A 25,000-nucleotide genomic window follows, 5' to 3' on the forward strand; every position below is an offset into this window, starting at 1 on the left:
CTGTTTGCAGGGTCCCGACCCCAAAGCCTCGAGCCCTGAAATAGCATGTGATTAGACCCATGTTTGAGGATAAATATAGGACCTCCCCCAGAAGCTGATGCCAACCAGGCATATTCATTCTCTCCACTGAAGGCCATGGGTACGTTAACGTTAATGAACATCACAATGGCGGTTCTTTGTTTGTCATGCAACATTGTATTGATGTCTATTCACTTTCTCTGTACTTGTACCCAAAATGAATCAGAAACAGAAGGACGACGCCCGTCTCGACGTCTGCTACTAATGATCTCTGTAAATAGACGGTTTTCTTTGAAGTCCAAAGCACATGTTTATCTACATGACCCTACCACCTCCTGTCTACTAGCTAGACTCTGATAAGCACTTTGTGAAGGTGACTTTGAATGCGTGAATGTGTGTGTGTGCATAAGTGTGTGTGTGTGTGTGTGTGTGTGTGTGTGTGTGTGTGTGTGTGTGTGTGTGTGTGTGTGTGTGTGTGTGTGTGTGAATTTCTCACAAAGAAGTGAACACGAATGGTACTTAGAGTGTGTGTGAATGCCTGAGTTTGAACGTGCTATGCCCACTCCATGTAGGAGATGATGGATGCGCGGGAGTGTGGGGTGGACATTCCTTCGCTGCTAGCCGCTGTTTGCTCACTTCTTATCGCTGACCGTAACTCAGAGCCCAGCGCTGACTCTGGACCATTCACCGGTTGCTTTTATAGGCCTCTCAATCATCAGCAGATATGCTAGGAGAGGATTAAAATGATGGATTTCTCTCAAGACAAGGATCCGTTTGGCCAATAGGAACAGTTAGCAACTGAACTAAAATACAGAATGTCGAAATATTGGGGTGAGAGCCCTCAGCTAAATAAATCAAATCAATGAATACATTCACATGTCTATGACTATTATGTAACTTAGAAAGCTATAGTTCTAGCAGCAGGAAGAGAACTTCCCCAGAGCAATTGAGTCTTTTCTCAACTGTTGTGCAGGAAAATAATCAGCATGAAAGTAATCAGCATGAATCTGCTGTCATGTCACAAAGGAGTTATGTGATGGCCGGCATGTGACGTGCCTCTCTCTTTTGGGCAATCTTTTAGCATGTAAATCCTTAAGCCTTCAGTCATGCAGTGCATGGCTTTCCTCAGCTCAGAAAAAAAAAGACAGATAAAGGAGATTTAAAACCTTTCTATGAAAATAGAACTGCAAAAATTGAGCTGGGGGGATTTGAAATGGCAGAGTGAACTACTCTGGCTCGTAAAGTACATAGTTCTCTGAGATAGATGCAAAAAGTACATGCTGGAATAACAAGTGAATTAAGTAATTAAGTCAAAAAACAGTTGAGTTAGTATTCAAGGTGCTTTTTATCACATTATCTGATGCACACTGCTTCAAACGACTACATAACCTCGGCCATCCTAAATTAATTTATCTGTTGGTCTTAGAGCACTTCCTGACCCACAGTCATCTCTTCCTTCTTAACAGACAAGGTCGATAAGTTGGGGACAAAGTCTACCTTTCTGGTGACTGACACGCAGATGCCAGTTAGCGAAACTCATTCCAGACTAGCAGCATGGCATCGGTACTGACAAACCTCAACTAATAACAATTCCAACTGGTTTTGAAGACAGACAAACGGTCATGACGAAGACTACTGAGAGAAAGAGAAGCTTAAATGAGCCACCGGTCAACGTTAAGTGCATCAATAGCCACAACTCTGGAGACTCCATTAGACTTGTTTTCGGTTTAAGGTGTCATGTCACCTCAGTGTTTGGTAACACATTAACCAGATTAAATAAGGTGAGTAGGTAGGTATTAGCCAGAAGCCACAAAAACACCAGAGGTCAGTTACAATTCACAGATAAACAGTAATGGTGAAGACATTAAATGACTATAAGAGGTTATCTGGAGGAGTTCATAAAATAAATCATAAAAAAAAAAGTTGGATGAATATTTGAGAGTTAAGTTGTGTTTTAAGAGGTTTTTTAAACACACTTGTTAAACCCAGCCAATGTTTTTCCTGGAAAGCAATTAGGAGATCTCAACCCTATTGATAGACATTTCAAAATGGAGAGCTACGGTAATTATTTGGCTCATCAAGGACCATAAAGACTCAACGCAGACACATTTAAAAACAATTCCACTCAGCATGAGCAAAGCGAGGGCCATTACAAAATATGCAGCTAATGTTAAATTCTAGCTGCAGACTAAGTTAGTTGCTCTGTCAAACACAGAGGTCCCTCAAAACCAATAAAAACAAAAAAAAGGAATTCAATTAAAATAAAAAGAAAAGGTATGGCCGATTTCCAGCAGCGCTGGTAAAAACCAGTAGATTATGAAATCCAATTGGAGTATGGAGGGCAAACAGGTAAGCAAAAAGAGAGACTGGCTGAGGGTCACAGGGATTTGTTTCCACCATCAAAGCCCTTGAACTTGAGGTGTTGATCCACTTCAGTCTGGAGATCCCTCTTATGTAATATGGCATCGGTATGTCTAGGATATTTGCAGCACCAACCCACTTTTTATCAGACAAGAGCCCAGAGGCCCAGAGGCCGGGACAAGGCTACACCACTAATGAGTAGAAGCTACGACACAGCAAACTTGACAGAACAACTGAAATTGATATACAATATACAAAACATTTCATAAAGATTTAAAAAAAAAAAAGCCTTTTCAGTCAAAGGCTTTATCAGTGTTCATTGAGATTAACACAGAATTCAAACCAACAGTAATTCGTAATGTCTGTCTATTCCCAACAAAACCTCAGAAGCAAGGGAGAGAGAGAGAGAGAGAGAGAGAGAGAGAGAGAGAGAGAGAGAGAGAGAGAGAGAGAGAGCAGAGCGCGAGGGTGCTGATCTCCCCTTGTGAGGAGACAAGGATTTCAAATCCCCTGAGGCTTAATGATACTTCCTCTGTTTTGAGCTCCTGTCAAAAGTTCACTTCACGACCAGCCCTCCATGCACACTCTGGTTAGGTCCACGCTGGGATGGAAAAGCGCTACAGAAGGCGTCATTCTAACCAGGTCCAGTGGATGCCCCACTGTCACCAGCAGACCACCCTGAGTCCGATAGATACCCCTGTGTCTGCTGTAGATGTCGTAGCAATTAGTTAACACACACACACGTACACACAGACATACACCAGTCCGCTTCCGGCTTTAGGCCTGGGCCCAGTACCCCCTTCCCCTCACCCTAACTCGGGTCCGTATCCTCTTCCTACCCCCACCCTACCCCTGACCCCTGCCTCTACCTGGACCCAGGCACACTCACACACAGACATACACCAGTCCTGGGCTCAGATCCCCTTCCCCTCACGCTAACCTGGGTCCGTATCCTTTTCCTACCCCGACCCTACCCCTGACCCCTGCCTCTATCTGGGCCCAGGCACATTCACGCACACACAGACATACACCAGTGTTTGCCATGTCTCTCCTATGATGTTATTAGCCTCTCTTACTCTGAAAATGTAATTTAATGTTATTTATTGCTTTATAAATGTTCTTAGCCGGTAGACAAACATACTCCAGGAGCTTGCTCCATCGCCTCGTTGAGAGGGGTCAGGGAAGAATTTTTACAGCTCACTTATCTGGCCCCCGGGTGATACTGTTTTTTTGCTTCCCTCTGGAATATGTGGAGAGTGGGTCGAATGCCCACCTCCCTTGTTCTCTGTAAAGCGCATTGTGTTGCCTCTGGGTATGAAATGCGCTATACAAATAAAGCTTTGATTGATTGATTATGACCCCTTTAAAGGTACAGTTCCAAACACAGGGCCCCGTGTAGCACTGAGCCACACTCATAACATGTCAAATCATAACATGCGTCTGGACTCTGGATGTGTGCCCGGCCGAGTTTGAAACCCAGCTTGGCTCCAGAGGGGAGGCTGGGAACAGACAAAGACCCGTTTGGAAGACTGAAGCAGCCAGTCCGGCTAATGAAGTTGTGCTCGCTGGCTCTGAACAGATCTGACAAAATAGCACCGCCCCTCCTCCTCCTCGTCCTCCTCTCCCTCTCCTCATCCGCCACACATACGTCTCAGCCTGGGAGAGGGAGAACCGAGCAGTGACTCCCCAACCCACCAGAACCCCACCGCTTAGGAGAATTTATGAGCCGAGTCATCACACGGGCTAAGCATTATCCCACCTGTTTTCTAAGGGCGAGTCACAGAGAACGGCACGCGCTAGGTGACGCGCGGGCTAACGCGCTACAGTGCTACAGAGTGTGAGGTAGGTGACGCGCGGGCTAACACGCTACAGTACTACAGAGTGTGAGGTAGGCGGCGTACCTTTGAAGGAGAGGAAGACTCTGGGGGCGGAGAGGGGCTCGTTCGGGGCGGGCAGAACCCCGACCGCCAGGCTCAGCAGGGTCTGCAGCCACCACAGGTTCTCCAACAGCATGGTTCCTCTGGTTCCACACAGAGAACGAGAGAGAATCCCGAGACCTGGGCGACAGGGGGGAGAGTTGGATAAAAGCTCTGAGACCCCCATACTCACCATGCTTTAGTAAACATAGTCTATCCACTCCACATGCAGTAAACCTTAAAGGAAAAAGAGAGAATAGCTCCTAAGGTTTTGGGATAAAAGTGAGCAGAGAGAGAGGGATTGAGAAAAATATCTTTCAGTGGACCGGCACAATTCAGTCAGGAACAATGTAGGTTGAGGATGTATCATCAGCGTTCAAAACGGTGCTGTCCCTCTCCTCGTGAAAACAGGAGAGAACATCAAAGACGAAAGCATGAGATGAACACCTGTCTTTCTCTCACCAATGTAATTATCCTGTCCAGGTACACCTTCACTTCAAAGTAGAAGCTATATAGTCTGAGAAAAGGTAACGTCTTGGGGTGCGGCTGGCTTGTATTGCGCCTGCCTCTCCTCTCTTACAAAGCATCTCTTATCATTCCCGAGACACCCGAATCATCCCACGCTGTCACTTCGCATTACTCCCCCTCATATCGCACCGTCCTCTCCCCTGCGTCCTGAGAACCACCGACACCACTCGGACAGGCAGGACAGAAGGAGCAAACCCAGACTGAGTGCTTAGAAAGGTTTCGGTCGACTCTCTTACGCCAGAGTACTCCTCTTTTCTCTAAACCCTGCCACACTGCCTTGACCCTCTCCTCCACTGCTGTGGGCTAGACCAAGTTTCGTCCACATCTAGTGGGTCCCAAACAATTTCCAGCCAAATTATAATAGCCTATTAAACAATTATACAATGATCACTCGGAGTAAATAATAGTTATACAGATTATGCAGTCGAACAATCATATACTGAGTCGATCAAATATTTGAAGAGATTTTACGCAGCGCTTCATTACGCATGGAGCGCATTATAATCCCGAGAGTGAAACGTGTGCATCTGGCCAAAGCCCTCACTAAACAGGCCTGCTGATTTGACTGTGAATGGGCACAATAAAATGGGTGAACATAAAACGAAATGCATTTTTATCAAGGGTTCATCTCTAAGTGAATGAGGTAATTAACCTAACAGGTTAGGTGAAAGTTAAATAGATTTTTATTGAGGGCGAAATTGAATCGTCAAAGGAACATTAATAGGCCTATTAGGAGAGATATATTTTCACAAAACACCCCATTCGGACTGTAAATGCTAGGGATGATTTGTGCGGTTTGAAACCTATAAAGGCTACTTTAAGACCTGCTTTGCCAATTAAACTCCCATGCAATGGTCGCTGCTTGTAAACGGGTCAGCAGTATGGGTCAAGCCTCCACGGAGGATCTTAGGTTCCAAGTCAAGTTCCAAATAAGTCTTCAGCCCTCGAGGTATACCTCTAAGCGTTCAATTACACGAAATTAGACGAGTCAAAATAAAGCGACTGGGTTTAATATTAGGCTAAACGTATTCTTCTCGCTATCCCTTAATGCGTGTAAGGAATACTGCAAAATAAAGCAATACATCAATAACACTGACCTCTCAGATGCCAACATGCAACATGTACATGCATGGTTTCATAAGCGAACAAAGAGAGCTACCCTGTTCTTGACAAACTGAACGTACCCCTGATGTATAATAGAAACTGTAACAGTCTAAGAGACCTAATAACAAAATGAAATATTTGCATCATTATTGAGTTTATGGAGGGTACTGTCCGACAAAATCATTACAAGAGTAGGCTATAATACAATTCAAATACTTCATATAAAAGCTTAAGCTAAACGTATGATTATCATAGCGATTAGCATCATAATTTGTCTTCGTATTATTGGTGTATTGCTCTTATGAATATTAGTATAGCCTAATCATTATTATCCTATTATATCATATATATATATATATATATAGTCACTCCTAACTATAGCCTAGCCTACAATAGGCGCTGATCCCATGTTACGCCGTGATGTGGTGATACTGATGGTCTCTTCATCCTGAAGATTAGTCTACGCATCGATTAGACAGAGCAATTCAAAAATGAATTATTAGACAAAAAAGCAGGTAACACTCTTCTAATCAGACCTACCGGTTCAATATTGTCCTTTCAAAATGAAGTTGATTCCAGTCTCAAAAGTCATTTAGAAGGCGGTCAACCAGACCCTCCTCAATTCTGCTCTCTGTCCAGCTCGCCACTGTAAGACGCAATGAAATCCCGCACGATCACTCGGCACCAAAACGTGGCTCCAAATGAACTTGAGAAAAACACACGAGCTTGTAGTAAGTCAGATTCAGCTCAGTTTGCGTACAATCCCACTTTGTTGTCAAACAGAATAATTCCTTGAGCAAAAGGAGTTGCAGAAGAAGTTCCGCCGTGCGCACAGCAGCAGCCCGTACTGAAGAGAAGACGCATTGGCAGGTGGATAGTAGTGTGGTCCCCGGGAGCTATAGACACACCCATGGGGCGGGAACTTACCTTGGCATCAGACGTCTCCGTGCCGCCCTACAACACAAAAACAGGACCACGTCTGCATCATCTTGCACGGATAAATAACTCGAAGGCCTATAGGACATTGTGCGTCTTTCATACAGGAACAGCATTTAGAATTTACGCGTCTGGAGTTGAGGCTTTGAGTGACGCAGTAAATGTCCCCTGGGCATTGGGCAAAAAAATCGCGGTAGAATAGAAAACAAATACCCCATCCAGTTTCAGAGGACAGGGTAGTACAGAGTAGTAGTACTGGAGTACAGAACGCAAGGGAATATCTAAGATATGCCTGTCATTTGGGAGGGGCCATGCAGACAGCATGCTTGGTCAGATTGGTGTATGAACAGCCGGACCTGTCAGTGTGCTGGAACCGTTAGAAAGTACCCGTGATTGTTCAACTCGCCAATTACAGATACAACTATGATTTTTTTTTTTTATTAAACAACGAGTGAAATGAATTGTGGGGAAATAAAATACACTAGATGTGACATCAAACTTGAGGTGCGGGGATTAATGGAGAATATTTGATTTGAGCCTTTTGCAGATGTTCTATTTTCCTTTGAAGCCTTCATTTTGAAGCAGAAAGGCAGATGCTCCATGCCCGTACTGTAGATGCTAGGGTCAGATCAATGGCGCCTGGAGTTCTGTCCAATGACAGGCCAGCCAAGGGGCAGATCTACATTCACTATCCCAGTGCATGGAGCCTCTGTTATTATTCCAGCCCTGAAATATTCCATACTGAAGTCATTCAATGTAGATTACAATTGAAAATGGAGAGGGAGAATCTTGCTCCCTCAGCTGGTGTTGTCTTGGTCCACCAGTCCCTGAGTGAACTGAGGCTTCTGAGCAGCCGTCTCTGGGCCAGATCCTCTCCTCTCAAAGACACCTCCACATGTATGCAGCTCTGACCAGACCACGGGCAGCTGACGGAGGGGAGAAAGTGACTTTTCAGTTTTAAATTACATTCTGCGGGGCTTCTAAAATGGTCTGGGAACGGGAGAAGCACTTTATCACATCTGTCAGAAGAGTGGGCTTCGTACGACCCCCGACTTTGATACTTGCAACAGAGAGAGAGGAAGAGAGTCCAGAGCTGTATAGATGTCGCTCATAAAAGCTGTCCTTCAGATTTCCCCTGTTACTCACTAGCAAGACAGTCTGAGAAACAATTACACCCACGTGAAAACACCCACATACATAAGGTGCAAAGGACCCTGTTATTTCAAAGGTCATCTATCGCCATTTCTGGTTTTGCAATCATGGCAATAAAAAAAAAATATAAAAAAAAAAAATACTGTCTCCTCTCCGTCCACTTCCTGTCAGTACAGTGGCGCCCAGCGATGCGACCCGCTCGCCACGGAAGACGAGGTCAAAGAGGAGAGGTCAAAGAGGAGAGGGGAATGAGGTGCAGGTGGTCAGTTCTGGACATGGTCTGATCACCTCTTCACTCCAGCCTGGTTGCAAATCACCGCCGAGACGGTTCTTACAACCTACAGTACGGTTCTAACAACCTACAGTACGGTTCTAACAACCTACAGTACGGTTCTTACAACCTACAGTACGGTTCTAACAACCTACAGTACGGTTCTAACAACCTACAGTACGGTTCTTACAACCTACAGTACGGTTCTTATAACCTACAGTACGGTTCTTACAACCTACAGTACGGTTCTTACAACCTACAGTACGGTTCTTATAACCTACAGTACGGTTCTAACAACCTACAGTACGGTTCTTACAACCTACAGTACGGTTCTTACAAGCTACAGTACGGTTCTAACAACCTACAGTACGGTACTTACAACCTACAGTACGGTTCTTACAACCTACAGTACGGTTCTAACAACCTACAGTACGGTTCTTACAACCTACAGTACGGTTCTAACAACCTACAGTACGGCTCTAACAACCTACAGTACGGTTCTTACAACCTACAGTATGTACAGTATGTAATCTCTGGAACATTCCTCTGTCTATTCCTATGCAGCTCTTCAGCCTCTTCCTCCTGGTCTCTCTCTCTCTCTCTCTGTCTTCAGCCTCGTTCTTCCTCCTGGTCTCTCCCTCTCTCTCTCTGTCTTCAGCCTCGTTCTTCCTCCTGGTCTCTCCCTCTCTCTCTTTGTCTTCAACCTCGTTCTTCCTCCTGGTCTCTCCCTCTCTCTCTCTGTCTTCAACCTCGTTCTTCCTCCTGGTCTCTCCCTCTCTCTCTCTGTACTTCAGCCTCTTCCTCCTGGTCTCTCCCTCTCTCTCTCTGTCTTCAACCTCGTTCTTCCTCCTGGTCTCTTCCTCCTGGTCTCTCCCTCTCTCTCTCTCTCTGTCTTCAACCTCGCTCTTCCTCCTGGTCTCTCCCTCTCTCTCTCTCTGTCTTCAACCTCGTTCTTCCTCCTGGTCTCTCCCTCCTGGTCTCTCCCTCTCTCTCTCTGTCTTCAGCCTCGTTCTTCTTCCTGGTCTCTCCCTCCTGGTCTCTCCCTCTCTCTCTCTGTACTTCAGCCTCTTCCTCCTGGTCTCTCCCTCTCTCTCTCTGTCTTCAACCTCGTTCTTCCTCCTGGTCTCTCCCTCCTGGTCTCTCCCTCCTGGTCTCTCCCTCTCTCTCTCTGTACTTCAGCCTCGTTCTTCCTCCTGGTCTCTCCCTCTCTCTCTGTCATGCAGCCAACAGCTGCCTGTCGTCTCTACTATTTACTTTCGCTTAATCAACGTTATGATTTTGATCCCCAGCCCAGTGACAGTCTGCCATCTGTCACTAGCGTGAGACAAGAGCAGAATAATTACTAGGTCCTGGCTCGGAGAAACGCTCGCCTTCAAATAAAACGTACAAAAAAAAAGTGTTCCAGGCTTTTACAGCACTCCTCTAGAGATCCAGTCTCAGGCAACCATTAGACGGGAAGTTCTAGTGTAGATATGGCAGCAGCCTGGCAAACATACATCACATAGAGCCAGACCACAGCGGGAAACATCAATCAATACTGTTGATCATTTGGACGAATTGTATTTGAACTGGCATGCGGCCTTTAGTTCGAGACTGGGAATATTGATGAGGTGCCTGGTTCAAATCCCAACAGGGATATGATTTTCACTCTCAATACATCCAGATAGACCTTCAGAATACTGGGCGCTCCAAGTGGGCTTATATTATCATACTCTGTTTGCTCATGAATATACAGTAGCTTAACTTGTCCAAAACGATCTTATCACTTTTGACTCAAACTTGTAAACATTTCAAACGTTCAGGTATGACACGTTAACCATATGTTGGTTTAAATGGGACACTTCTATTTAAAATAGCTGTTGTTTTATCCGGAGGCTATTAACACACTGAATGTATTTGCAAGGTTTGAGTGATGACGCCAATTACGCTCCTCCCATTCTAAGCGCTCTGAAACTGAACGGCTGTTTGCCACGGCGCTGCTAAACTCATCGCATGGCCTCCCTCACACAACCTTCTCACCCCTCATCTCACTTTTACTGTCAGATATTACTTCGTACATTATCATACTTTTATTAAAACAGTGAGCAATACCGCAGGTTCCCATTGCCGATGTCTAGTAATTGACAATGATGGAGATAGAAGATCTACAGCATGAACTTGTGAATACTCATTAGACACTTCTCATGGCAACGCGAGTCAGGGGGAATATAAATGAACGAGCGTAGGCAGCGGGAGGGCAGGGGTTCTTCCTCCAGATGAATTTGATTACACTTGATGAATTTTCCCCTGACCTCGTGCCGTCCATCCACACGGAGGCCGATGACTCTAGCAGACGCGGGAAGTCATTTTTAACAGGCCGTGACCACCTCAACTTCTGTTAGCTTCACCACGGCTCCGCGAGGTAATGAACCGGCGTTCATTATTGATGAGGTGCAGATTCAAGTGCACTCACACGGTCGCTCCCACTCCCACTAAGTGCACACTCGGATGTGGGGCGTAGAGTGAATGAGACTGTCAGACTCACCTGGCCACACACACACATCTACAGCCTCAGCCTCACACACATCTACAGCCTCGGCCACACACACATCTACAGCCTCAGCCTCACACACATCTACAGCCTCAGCCTCACACACATCTACAGCCTCGGCCTCACACACATCTACAGCCTCGGCCTCACACACATCTACAGCCTCAGCCTCACACACATCTACAGCCTCAGCCTCACACACATCTACAGCCTCAGCCTCACACACATCTACAGCCTCGGCCACACACACATCTACAGCCTCGGCCACACACACATCTACAGCCTCACACACATCTACAGCCTCAGCCTCACACACATCTACAGCCTCGGCCTCACACACATCTACAGCCTCAGCCTCACACACATCTACAGCCTCAGCCTCACACACATCTACAGCCTCGGCCTCACACACATCTACAGCCTCAGCCTCACACACATCTACAGCCTCAGCCTCACACACATCTACAGCCTCAGCCTCACACACATACAAAGCCACACATACCATGAGTTCACCCCCCGACACACAAAATGGCCCCTAGCGCTCCCTGTGGGTCAGCTGATCTGTGTTGAATATAATGAGTGAACATGGACTCATCCCTTCACCTCAGCGGGAGAGCTGTTACCTTTTGGTGAGATAAGATATTCAAAATTCACACTCGACGCTGTGCTTTGACTGGTACAGCGGCACACTCATTAGCATTTAAATAGGCAAAAGATAATGATGCGGTGCTACCTTCGCCACAGAGAGCCGGCAGGGGAAGACGGAAACTTGACATGGCCTTTTAAAGAACTGTCTGTTTTTAGAGAGTTTAGCACGGGAATAGTTACAATTGCTCCATTGACATATCCAAGTAATTTACCTCAGCGTTTTTCCTAATTTTCAAACTACGGCGAGTGACATCTGATGACAGTTGAATAACATTCGTATTATTGAGTGTTCCATGCTGAGCAGATTTTGAAGCAGAGATTCTGTCAGAGAGAAAGCTATTATTATTTTAGGATGGAGATGATAGGTGCGATTACCCCGACCACCTGCTCACCTCTCCGGTTCGGAGCAGGCCAGGAACGTAGAGGTTCACAGCAGGGAGCAGCTTAAAGGTTTCAGAGGTACCGCATATCCTCGTACCAACCGCTCACACACAACACGCTGTCTCGTACATTACGGGTGCGGGGATTACGAGGATTAAAGATGAAAAACCGACAGATTTTCCCGAGATTTGTACACGACTCATTCAGATCTCGCTGGCTGCGGACCACTGGTATTCAGGACAGAGTAGGTTTCCTCACAGAGTTGGACGGTGAATCAGCGGAGGATTTGCGGGGTAAAATGGGACAGCTGCTATTTCCGATGACACAAACCCGTCTCTTTGCATCTGACTCACATTGTGCTCCCTGGGAAATCCGAGGGCAGCTGTAGTGAGTTCATTTGTGATGAACTAGAGGCCGTTTCTCCGGGGCTCCGGAGGGTCTGATCCTCTCCTCTTGTCTGGCTTCTTCTCCACCACTATCATGCAACTTGAGGCACATGTGGATTACATTAGACCAGCCTTTCACTGTACAAAAAAAAAGAAAAAAAAGAAAAGAAAGTGTCCTGTGAACAATAACAATGTGTTTATATTAAAAAACTGAAAAAAAAGGCTTCTGGGTTGAAAGAGGCTCTGTCTTAGTACCTGCGGTTAGTTTCGTTGGGTAACAGTTTTCCCAGCGTTGTTGGTGGCCAAGCTCCATGTCGTCCTGTGGTGTCATTCCTCGCCCCCCCCCCCCCCCTGACACCCCACCCCACCCCCCCACCCCACACACACCAAACCACAGGTTCCTGGCCGAGGGGAACATTGTGGATGGACGGAGGAAATGACTGGGGTTTTATTCTACATGTAACACATCAGGCAGGAAACAGTCAATTTCACTGACCCAAGCTACTCTGACAACTCTGCCCCAACATAGTCTCCATAACCCAGCAAACACGCAACGTCAGGGAGACGTTCAGATCATGTCTTAATAACGTCCGTCGGTCCAGAACCCCATTTGTACGTCTGCTGGACCCCTCAATATTCAAACGTCTGGCTTGGACCCCTCTAAGACGTCTGTGGACGTGCCAAACGGATCCAATATCTGAACGTAAAAAAAATAAAATCATTCTGGCTCCTAATTGGATGTCTTTGGACGTCCGAAAAAGACAAAAAAGACGTCTAAAAGTCTTTTAGATGTGTCTTTGCTCAGTGGGAATGCTCCAACAGGGACTTCTGAGTAGGGTGATACAGCATGGACTTCTCTACTGGAGTTCTATGACTTCACTCATCCTCTATGTGATCATGGAAGTCAATACTGTCAATCTTTATAATACTTACTGTAGGCAATAGGCTTCAGCATGCAGTTGGAGTCCATGATGGCGGTCCTGCAGTGTATAAACGATCGACTTATCTGGTATAAGAGTGAACCCCACTGGGTTCCATTTTGCATGGTTCACTAAGTGCAAAAAATAATGTGTGTGTCTTTGATTCACTCTCCTCCACCTCCCTCAACTCCTCCCTCCCTGCTCCCGATCTACCCCCTCACCTCCCTCTACCCCTCCCTCCCTCCCTGCTCCCGATCGACCCCCTCACCTCCCTCTACCCCTCCCTCCCTGCTCCTGATCGACCCCCTCACCTCCCTCCACCCCTCCCTCCCTGCTCCTGATCGACCCCCTCACCTCCCTCTACCCCTCCCTCCCTGCTCTTGTCACCACCCCTCTGAAAAGGCCAGGCACCGACGATGCAGACCTCCCAGTGTACAGTATGCGTACATCATGTGTGTGCATACAGATAGAGAGAGAGAGAGAGAGAGAGAGAAGGGGAGGAGAAAGACAGTCCTAACCGGCCTCTCAATTCCTCTTCCTCTGTCGTTCACAAACAATGTTCCTGTCTGGGGTTGAAACCTGTTCCCATCTGCCGGGACAGACCCCAGACCAGCCAGCACCAAGAGTCAGTGTCTTCTCCCAGATCCGAGATTACCACACAGGAGGTCCCAGAAGACGTCTAATATGGGCCTTCATAGAGTCTTCGCTAACTTGCCCAGAGAGGCTGGAAGGCTCGCGCTGGTTATAGTTGGAACATTATGTGTAAAGTATGATGGAAACAGAAAACTTGCTTTGATAAGACGATGTTGTTCATTACGTAGACTAATGTGAAGAATCTCAGCAAACACACCAGACAATGGCTTCAGTGTCCTCGTGCCCATCGTTGTCGGCAGCCGATGAAAGACTCCTTCTCCGACTCCGCGGAGTGAGAAAAAAAATCCCTTCTGACATCTGTTCCCGGAATTTCAGACACCACTTGTGTTGTAAAGGATCTTGTTATCTCCACGGAGTTGTCTGGAGACGGTGGGGCGCATCAAGTACATATTTGTGGAATATTCCTTTCACCATGGCTTAGCTCTCAATCTAATTAAGTGTGGCAGCGAGAGTGATGTCACAACCTCCAGCGGGTCCTTGGCGAGTCCGAGAGAGGAAAGTCCCGCCGCGTTATCTCCGACTCTTTTCCCATCCTCGCTCCCTGCTACCACACGTGCGTCGCTAAAAAAAAAAACAACAACAACAAAAAAAAGCCTTCGCACCCTCACTCACACATTGCATCCACAGCACGGTCTCAATATGGCTGGTTTAGGTTAACCCTTTTAACCCTGAAAATAAAGTGACAACATTTAGAATATTAATTGGATTTTCCCTATAATACTAGAAAGCGCAGTTTCTCAGCTTTCAGCAAGTGTTGGAGTGAGGAATTTTTTTGATTTGTTAGATATTTTTTTTAAATATTATTAAATATTTGTTAGATATTTTTAAAATGTTGCCGGTGACGTGGTCGTATTAAAAGGGTTAAAAGCCCCCTTTTGAAATCATTGGTAGCTGAAGGTGTCAGCTACACGTTTCTTTTGCCCTGAACTCACAGAGTGCGCCGTCAAATACCTACAGCAGGTCTAGCTCTCTACATCAGGGTTTCCCAACCTGGGGTCCGGACCCCCTTACGGGGGCCGCAACAATCGCAGGGGGGGCGCCAGGCCCCAGACAATTTGAGGCCTTAATATTAGCTAGGCAAAGAATAATGTTATTAAAATATTAAAATCCATCAAGTGTAAGTTAGGGGGAAGGAAGTTTGGGACCCCCTGCTCTACACTACTAAAAAACAAAAAAAAACAATGTTTCATCTAGAGCCACTTTTCATACGCACACTGCAAAAGCATTAACATTACATAATGACAAATTATATGAAGCTATTTAATGAACACTAACGTCTGTTGATTTACTGGCTCCGCGGTCGGACCTTAATCACCTCCGGACGTCGGCGCGGTCTATCACCGAGGAGGCGGTATCCCGCACCCGCCTCACAGCCTACTCCATCTGACGGCACGTGGCAGTTAGGGTTCTTAACGATGCGGTAATACGTCACAGCCTCTGTTCAGAACGCTAGTTCCGCCAGTAGACGTCAGCCAAGGTAAGCTAACCCGACGCTCCCTGTCCTGGAGTTGTGAAGCTGTCAGACGAAGATGAGGTGGTACTGTACGCAGGCTACACTTCTGCTCTGTGTCCTTCCACACGCTAATAAAACACCCCCTGACAGCCCTCCACCCTCCCCATGTGTGCTGGGAACCAAGCCGTCAAGCCAGCTATCTTTGGACGGTGTTGGTGGAGATTTTGTGCGTGCACTGGTACGCGTGCTGGAATAGAGAGGCCCCCCTCTCACGGTAGTACGGAACATGGTGGTCTTTTCATAACTTTCTCTAATTCCGGACTTGCAGAGTGAGGAGAAGGAGCTGCTCTGGGCTGGCCCACAGACAAGCTGCTCGTTATTGGACAGAAGCAGCAAGCTCAGTCGTGGGCATGGTCATTGTCATCATTTGACGCCAGTTACAAAGACACCGTAGCTCATGTGTTTTGCCTGACTATCCAGCTTCCAGGTCTTTGGCTGATGCGAAGGAAGGAGGAGGAAGTGCGTACGGAGCCAAGCGGCGTCGCCAACTTTCCAGACCCCATTGGCGACTTAATTAGTCAAAAGCGACTAGCGACAAATCGAGCAAGTTTTTCATTTGGGGAATGATTGTGTTGACAAAGCTCTGCAAAGGCATCTAACATATCCCGTTCCGCGGTTCACGTTACAACGAGCTCACGAGAGCCAAGTGCAGAGAGGGCTGCCATTTCCTCCTCACTACTCATACAGCACTGACGCGGCCAGTCTGACTAGATAGCCCCGCGGCAAATAGTTAGTAGCCTAGGTCTACATTCATTAGGCCACTGCATATCTGTAAAAAAGAAGTTATATGGCAACAAAAATATGCTTAATACTATTATGCTGTAAATACGTAAATACCTGTAGTTTGTAAACTTACTGGCCAGCCTTTACTATTCATTTTGCCTGTTTCAGAATTGCATATTATCAAAATTAGTTGATTACGTCATCTAGCTATTTCAAGTTAATTTCCGGGAGCCAACGTCTACTTCCCTCACAGAGGAGTTGGCCACACTGGAGCCAAGGCTGATGCTGCGTTCCATTTGGAACAGACATGTCAGGATTCCCGGGTTCTACGTCCATGTCGTCATCACTACACACCATGTACGTCACCTGAATTTGGGATTTCAGCCATTTTACTTGGGATAAAAAATCACGTCTGAAGCAAGCCCCCAGGGTTCGAACTCAAAAGTGAAGGCCTTTTGAACTGCGCCATCTTGGCATATTCCGTGTCGTTTGTGTTCATTATGTTCGGTGACTTTTGTACTTGCGCAGTTGTTCTTTTGTCAAATTGTGAATGGTGAATGGAGTGGCTGTATCCACTTCTATTAATACATCCATGGTCTGAAGTCAATCAAGTCAGCTGCTGACGTTAATCAAGATAGATACTCTGTGCATCAACAATAAGTGAAAGCTGTAATAAGACTGTTTATTAACGCCTCTGTCTTATTTGTGTCCCATTAAATTAGTCGTACACACAGTTGCCCAAAGTCTTTCAGTGGACAATGTTGCTACAAAGTTCGTATGCGCAAAATAGCGTAGTTCGTTGTTATCAACTGGTATGCTAACATTGGCTAACTTGGCTAGAACTACAAAGATGGTGGCGAAGGTGTGTTTTTCATGTTTTGCTTCTGGAACTCATTCAACTGGGATATGATGTCGTCCCGGGAACCAAATCCTGAGCTCCAATACAAATGGAACTCAGCATGAGACCAAACCGCTGTTCCTCACGGCTTGTCAGAGACGCCGGCCTGGACACAGGGAGAGAAACGTTCGCACATGTTCTCTCAAACAAAGACGACAGGCTCATCTGTTGGGGCGGCTGTAGCTCAGTTGGTAGAGCGGGTCGTTCAGTGATTGAAGGGTCAGTGGTTCGAATCCCAGCTCTGACTGTCCACATGTCAAAGTGTCCTTGAGCAAGACACCTAACCCCAAATTGCTCCCAATGAGCAGGTTAGCACCTTGCATGGCAGCTACCGCCATTGGTGTGTGTGAATGGGTGAATGAGAGGCCATTGTAAAGCGCTTTGAGTGCCGCTAAGGTGGAAAAGCGCTATATAAGTGCAGTCCATTTACCATTTACATTTATCTGTTGAATAAATACCCTGGCACTACAAGCAATGTAGAGTTTTGCTAATGAGGGTTTTGAAGCCTAAGTTAAAGGTGACAAGCTAAATCAGACAAATGAGCTGCTAATGAAAGCCGTTGTCGAACGGCGACGCTGGCGCCCCACAGAGCTGCTGATTGACGAGTTGACGTGCTGTTTGACATCCCACGGCTCTGGCTGGAGCACACCAACACATAGTACGCCTGCATACTGTACACTCCAGCACACACACACACACACACACACACTAGGGGTGTAACGATACACTAATCTCACGATACGATACACGATATTGGGTTGACAATAATACAATACAATACACTAAGGGCAGGTGGAAGCGTTGCAGTAGCGCTGCTGTTCACACCAATAGTGCATTTCTCCACATTTCTACTCCAATACACTTTGAGAATTTAGAGCTTAACTGTTGTAATATCATGGAGAGGCCTAGAGACAAAAGACGTGTTTGTTACCAGCGTTGTGTAGCCAGCGTTCACTGATATACAATAAACATATCACAATATTGTTTTCACCTTGACGATACGTATTGCGATGTTTCTGTATCGCGATATATTGTGGCACGATATATTGTTACACCCCTAACACACACACACACACACACACACACACACACACACACACACACACACACACACACACACACACACACAGAGTAAGCACATACAGCACTTACACCCATGTTACCTCTCACACACTGTGCCAGGACACACATGCACATACATACAGGCATATTGACACACACACAAACACGCACACACACACACACACACAAACACACACAGACACAAAGTCTGGAGCACATATACCAGCAACACATGCATGTAGTCAGGGGGATCTGATTGGAACAGAGACAGCGATCACACAGACAGCGTTACGCTGGGAGAGGTGGCGCCCGCCATGCGGAATGCATCTCATTAAAAGAGGGCCCCGGGTCACACTTTGATGATGGACATGGCGATGTCAGTCATCTGCCGAGTGGATTACCACTGAGTCAATCACCCCCCCCCCCACCCCCCCCCACCTCCACCACGAGAACACACAGCATAAGAAATGGGTCCATGCAGACTCGCGATGATGACAGCACTATCTACCCCCTCGACTCCCTGCCAGCCAATCATAGTCATCCCCTAACACGTCAGCCCTTAACACATCCTCCAGGCCCCGCCTGCACTGAGAGGAAGCAGAGGCGTGCGCAGCAGGCTTGACAGTAACCGCCTGCTTCTGCGTCTGGGCACGGCTGCGCTGGTATTTATATCAGCCTTACAATCCAAACACTTTCCTACCAAGTCAAACAAGCAGCCTAAGATAAATTCTGCCCGATTAGAAACTCAAACCAGACCCAGTACCGTTCACCCATCCACTACCTCATGGCCGTTGTTATTAATAGGTCTGTACACTGATAGACACTCCTATGATGCTTTTTTAGCCTCTCTTACTCTGAAATGTAATTTAATGTAATGTATTGCTTTATAAATGTTCTTAGCCGGTAGACAAACATACTCCAGGAGCTTGCTCGTTCGCCTTGTTGAGAGGGGTCAGGGAAGAATTTTTACAGCTCACTTATCTGGCCCCCGGGTGATTATTGTTTTTTTGCTTCCCTCTGGAATATGTAGAGAGTGGGTCGTATGCCCACCTCCCTTGTTCTCTGTAAAGCGCATTGTGTTGCCTCTGGGTATGAAATGCGCTATACAAATAAAGCTTTGATTTGATTGATTGATTGATTGATAGACAAGGCGTATGCTGACAGCATCACCTAGTCCTCCCCTGCTCTGCCCTCATGTCTCTTGTAGGGCACGGACCTCGTGATCATACGCGTCCAACTGTGAGCGCCACACCGTTCCCTTAGACATCAAATCTCCAACAATAGACCCCCCCCCCCCCCCCCCCCCACGGTTGGCATGGTGCCGGGGACAGGGGCACGGATGGCAGCCAGGCGGGCGGCGTTGTGACAGGCCATGGCAGCCCTAACCTTCACCCACCACAACCACCACAAGACCAGCGTGGTCAGCATACCGTAACACAAGGCCTAGCACACCTAAGCACATGGCTGTTAGAGTTGTCGTCCGCAGCAGTTGTTCAGGCGCCTGGCGGGACTTTCCGAGCCTATTTAGAGAGCGTGAGAGAAGTAATGGTAGCTTTTCTTAGGTTATTACGTTATAATGCCCCGAAGGCTGTCACAAACCTAACTTGACCGTTGTGTCACCTTACGTCCCACTGTTGGTTTCCACAGCAAACGTACAGTAATCCTCATTAAGCCTCGCCAGTGTTTGGTGACTGATGTGCTGTGTATCTATAAAGATAAACGGCCAACGTTAGGAGGAGGGATGCCTTTGGCCTGAGCCAGGTTGCAAGTATCAACAGCTAAATGCCAGTCATGCACCCACCGAGCTGAGCAGCTACTTGGAGAGCTATTAACACAGTTAACACGCCACTATGACCGTCCGCACCCCTGTACTCATAACATACATAGCAATAGAACAATGTAAATGATTTGTCTATCGTCAGCAATAATGCTGCATTCTTATGTTTGGCTTTAAAGTGCAGAGAAAGAGCAGTCCGGGACCATTGATTTATTAAGGACTGCTGAGTGTGAGAGAGAGAGAGAGAGAGAGAGAGAGAGAGAGAGAGAAAGAGAGAGAGAGAGAGACTGAGGTGTTCTCCGTGGTGGCCGAGAGGTCAAAGGTATGCAGCAGAGGCTAGATATTAATGTTCGCTTTCTGAGGGATTGTGACATTTGTCTGATAGTGACTCTTCGGTAGCGTTGCAGAACTCTAATTTATTTAGAAGTGGTAGAAGCTGGTAGGGGTGGGGGGGTAGTTATATATGTAAAAGCATGTCTACCTGTTTCTGTCGTGAATGGCACTACAATTCCAAAGTATTTTGAACTGCTCAAAACTCATCTCTTCAAGAAGTACTACAACAATCCTCCCACCTAAGCACTTATTATATTATATTGCACTGTACTTTAGATTGTGATTCTTGCACTTTGCCTTCAGCACTAGATTATGCTCTTAGTCACTTGTTTTAGAAAGAAGATGCACTTGTGAGTTCTGGCAAGTAGTAGTACATTGGCTCTTCCTACGTTAAATGCAATTATTGTTAGTCGCTTTGGATAAAAGCGTCTGCTAAATGACTGTAATGTAATGTAATGTAATGTAATGTAATGTAATGAACTGCTTGCTCTGAAGGTTGAACTAGGGCTTAACGATTCTCTATTGGTAATAGGTGTCTGTAGGCCTCCTAAGGCTGAGGTCTGTGCTATAGACAGAATGACTCATATACTCTCCTTGTACTCTGATTCTGAGACTATCTTACTGGGTGATTGCAACCTTGGCCTTTCTCAATTGGTCACCGAATCTACTAGACCGAATCCTAAAAACCTTACTAAATCCACTCTTATCGACTTGATCTTTAGTAATAGACGTGACAGGATTTCTGCCTGTGGTGTATTTGACCGAGGTATAAGTGACCACTGCCCTGTGGCTTGTGTTAGATCCACAAAATTGACAAAAACAAAACCACTCATAGTTAGGAGGAGAAACTTTAGATCCTTTAATGCCCAAGCTTTTCTGAGGGACATTGAAACGTGATAATCTTTACTCTGCGAAGATCTGATGATTTGCAATATGCCCTTGACTCCTTTATAAAAACATTTAATTACTATGTAGACAAACATGCTCCCTTTAAGTGCCTCAGGATTAAAGATCGAGTTGCACCTTGGTTTACTAGAGAGTTATCAATCCTGTTTAATAATAGGAATCGTGCCTGGTCTCGTGCCAGACGCACAGGAGTTTCCCAAGACTGGCTTTCATTTAGACAACTTAGAAACAAATGTACATCAGCGGTGAGGAAAGCGAAATCTAGCTACTTCTTGGATTTAGTCTCTGACTCTTACTCTAATCCTGGCAAGTTCTGGAATGCAATAAATCTGAGTAATAATAAACCATCTAGTTCTCTTCTGCTGTCTGTTATATCAGATGGTCATGGAATTTCAGACCCTACTGGTATCTGTATCGCTTTTAGACACACAGCAATGTAAAATATTAACATTCGAAGCATCATTCCCTCAATTCCGCGGAGCAAAATAGTTCCCCTAACAAATGGGTTGCCAAGCAACAACAACAACTACATTGTACAACTACAATGCAATGAGAGGCGCATTAATACTGAAAATGGAATGATATGCGGTCCCAGGTGTGTGTTACAAAGCATTTTAACACGGCTTCCAGCCAATCAGAATGAAGAACCAGAACTAACCGTTGTATAATGACATTTTTAGGGCTTTGGAATGTGATCCATCCCAAGTGACTCTCCTTCTGAGGTGCTCCAGACCAGGATCAACCTGCCCTGACGTGCCCTCACCCCCCCCCCCCCACACACACACACCCCTCTTCCTCTCTGTCCTCACTTATATAGGCCAATACTAACGTTGACCAAAAACGTACAAGCTGTGCTTCCCCTTAAAATAGCCTAGCTTGTAAGATCTGTGGAGTACATGAAAGTCATTGGTTGATGACGAGAGCCACTGATCTGATGCTGGCTGAGGTCATGTGCTTCGTGACAGGTCATAGTGTGGATTCCAAAGAAACCGTGCGATGCGCCATCACTGTATCCCGGGCGTCGTCATCGAGGGAGACTCCAGGTCACTCTTGTCAGGTTCCTACTGTGCGTGTGTGTGTGTGTGTGTGTGTGTGTGTGTGTGTGTGTGTGTGTGTAAACACCCCCAGGGCCCGAGCAGCTTAGCCCGTGAAACGCAGGGGTGGAGGAGACCTGCTTCCTGCACCGTTAGAGAGAATAAAAGAGGGATTGACTAATTTATGAGGGGAAATACAAAGCATCTGTAATCACACCAACTTTACTAATCCCTTCGCTAAAACAGCAGCGAGCCTGTCCACCCTAAAACACAGGCCTCTCTGGAGTACAAAGACCACCCCAGCAGCCGAGCCCCTCCAGACTGTCGACGGTCGGGGGTGTGGGGTGGTAGAGGGGAGGGGGCTGTGTATCCAACCCTTAAACAAAGACAAGTAATGGCCTTTGATGGTCAGGAAACTGGACTTTAGATGGTCTTTGAAAAAGGAGAAGGAGAGGAAGGAGAGAGGGAGTGTTCAGGGATACCGTGCCTGTAAACAAACCCGGTATTCCTCTGGTGTGAGACGCGCAGACAGAGCAGCGGAGCGTGTGTGTGTGTGTGTGTGTGTGTGTGTGTGTGTGTGTGTGTGTGTGTGTGTGTGTCTCCAGGTCAGAGCATCTCCCAGAGAACCAGTGAGTCTCTGTGGATCTCCGGAGCCGCTTTCCTCTCGAGGAGATGGCGAGGTCGGGCAGATTGCACTGTGGGAGCCGACTGCTGGCTCTCTCTAAGGCTGATGGGAATACGGTACGGTAGCTAGATGACTCCAAACACCTCTTATGCGAGAGGTGAGGCGGAGGAGGTGGATTTGCGCGGGGGGGGAGGGGGGGCGACAAGGGAGGGTTGTGTCTGTATACGGAACTAATTACGCTCGGTTCGTACGTAGCCCCAGTCGGCCCACTGGACAGGCTTTCCGATTTATGGTACATTTTCTTATGTGGAATTGTCTACTGTTTACAATATGCACCAGGCAGTGTGCACACAATTCTCGTTAATATTATACAGTATATGTATATGGAAACAGTGATAAAAAAAAAGATATATACATATATATATATTTATATATATAGATTTACCATGCCTTTCTACTCACAACTGCATAGAGTATTTCCCTCATTATTTGGCAGTTGCAATCACAGCTCCATCAACAGGGAGGCATCATTGATCAATCAAGCTCCTGTCTTTTCACAGGCTGTCTCCCTGTTTGTGTTCCCTCCTCTGGCTGTCACTCACACAGATAACACTCTCTGGCATTTGTTTTTTTCTCAATATTTGTATCAGCTGTCAGCCCTGCTAATGCAAAGCGACGGCCGGTGCCATGAAGGAAATCGGCCCCATCGTCAATGTCGTTTCTCATTAGCAGCTGGGAGAGTAAGTTAAGAGATTTGATCTCGCACCCTTGGCTGTGCTGCTCCGTGTGAATACCTTCCCTCCCCCCCCGTTCACCTCCAGCAGGAGGAGGGCTGTTGTCTCTCTCCCGGAGGTGTCCCGCCCTCAACAAACAAGTAATTAAAACCTTGGGGTTGGTGTCTCTCAGTGGCGGAACGGACCAAAGAACTGAACTTCAGGGAGCTGACTTCTGCCGTCCTGTAATTGGCTTATTTTCCCTGTCACTCACAGCATATAAACAAGTTACTTCCTGTATAGAAGTGTATTGTGGGTATAGTGGGCTTCCCTCTCCTCAGTACTCATCTGTCAATCAATCAATCAATCAAAGCTTTATTTATATAGCGCATTTCATACCCAGAGGCAACACAATGCGCTTTACAGAGAACAAGGGAGGTGGGCATACGACCCACTCTCTACATATTCCAGAGGGAAGCAAAAAAACAGTAATTCTTCCCCTTCTGACCCCTCTCAACAAGGCGATCGAGCAAGCTCCTGGAGTATGTTTGTCTACCGGCTAAGAACATTTATAAAGCAATACATTACATTAAATTACATTTCAGAGTAAGAGAGGCTAAAAAAGCATCATAGGAGAGAGAACATTCTACGGACATGCTACGACATCCACAACAGACACGGGGGGTATCTACAGTCAGTACTCTCTGTCACCCCCCCTCCCTCCCACCCCCCTCAGCAGTGCTTAGTGAACGCTCCTCAGGTCTGTCATCTAGCCCTGGTTAGACGTCTCTTCAATATTTATGGAGCGTTAGCATGTTCTTCCAGCCTGACACTCCGTTCACCCACAGCGAATGCGAAGGAGAGCGCATCACGGCTGACAGCCCGCCGCAGAGAACACCGCTGACACACTGATGATTCCAGTACTGCCCCCCCCCACCCCAACCCCCCACCCCAACCCCCACGTCACCCCATCACCCCTAACGTTCCACCCAACCCCCACGTCACCCTATCACCCCTAACGTTCCACCCAACCCCCACGTCACCCTATCACCCCTAACGTTCCACCCAACCCCCACGTCACCCTATCACCCCTAACGTTCCACCCAACCCCTACGTCACCCCATCACCCCTAACGTTCCACCCAACCCCCACGTCACCCCATCACCCCTAACGTTCCACCCAACCCCCACGTCACCCCATCACCCCTAACGTTCCACCCAACCCCCACGTCACCCCATCACCCCTAACGATCCACCCAACCTACTCCCTGTAGGATGGTGACAGCTGAGAAGAGGCTTGTGTGTCACAGCATCTGAGGGTGAGGTGTGTTCACCTGGAAAAACAATCTCTGAATACTGACATAGCCTTCATTAAAGCCCCCCCCCGCTACCCACCAACCCCCTCTGCCTGAGTTGTCCCAACTGAGTCGTGTTACCATGGCTACGTACAGTACCGTACAAGACACTCTAGGATGCCTCCCGGTAAAGAGTCAGTCAGTGGGTCCTTCTAGATAACGCTACGAAAGTACAGCTTAGCAGTTGATTGCATTGAAGTACTTATTTTCTGTCAGTGGCACAACAGCTTGTGCTGATAGACACTGTTGTGTATATT

General features: G+C 46.9%; 1 protein-coding gene across 1 annotated transcript in view; it reads right to left on the reverse strand.

Annotated features, from left to right (window-relative positions):
• LOC311327643 (semaphorin-3F-like) overlaps positions 1-25,000 on the reverse strand; it is a gene marked incomplete at both ends in the record, with an annotated part of 87,544 nt that overhangs the window by 43,313 nt on the left and 19,231 nt on the right. The window contains 2 exon segments of the mRNA XM_084460729.1: positions 4,281-4,399; positions 6,855-6,881. Coding sequence (XP_084316855.1) covers positions 4,281-4,399; positions 6,855-6,881 — 146 coding nt within the window.

This window comes from Borostomias antarcticus (genome assembly GCF_949987555.1).
Source record: "Borostomias antarcticus genome assembly, chromosome: 33".
NCBI lineage: Eukaryota > Metazoa > Chordata > Actinopteri > Stomiiformes > Stomiidae > Borostomias > Borostomias antarcticus.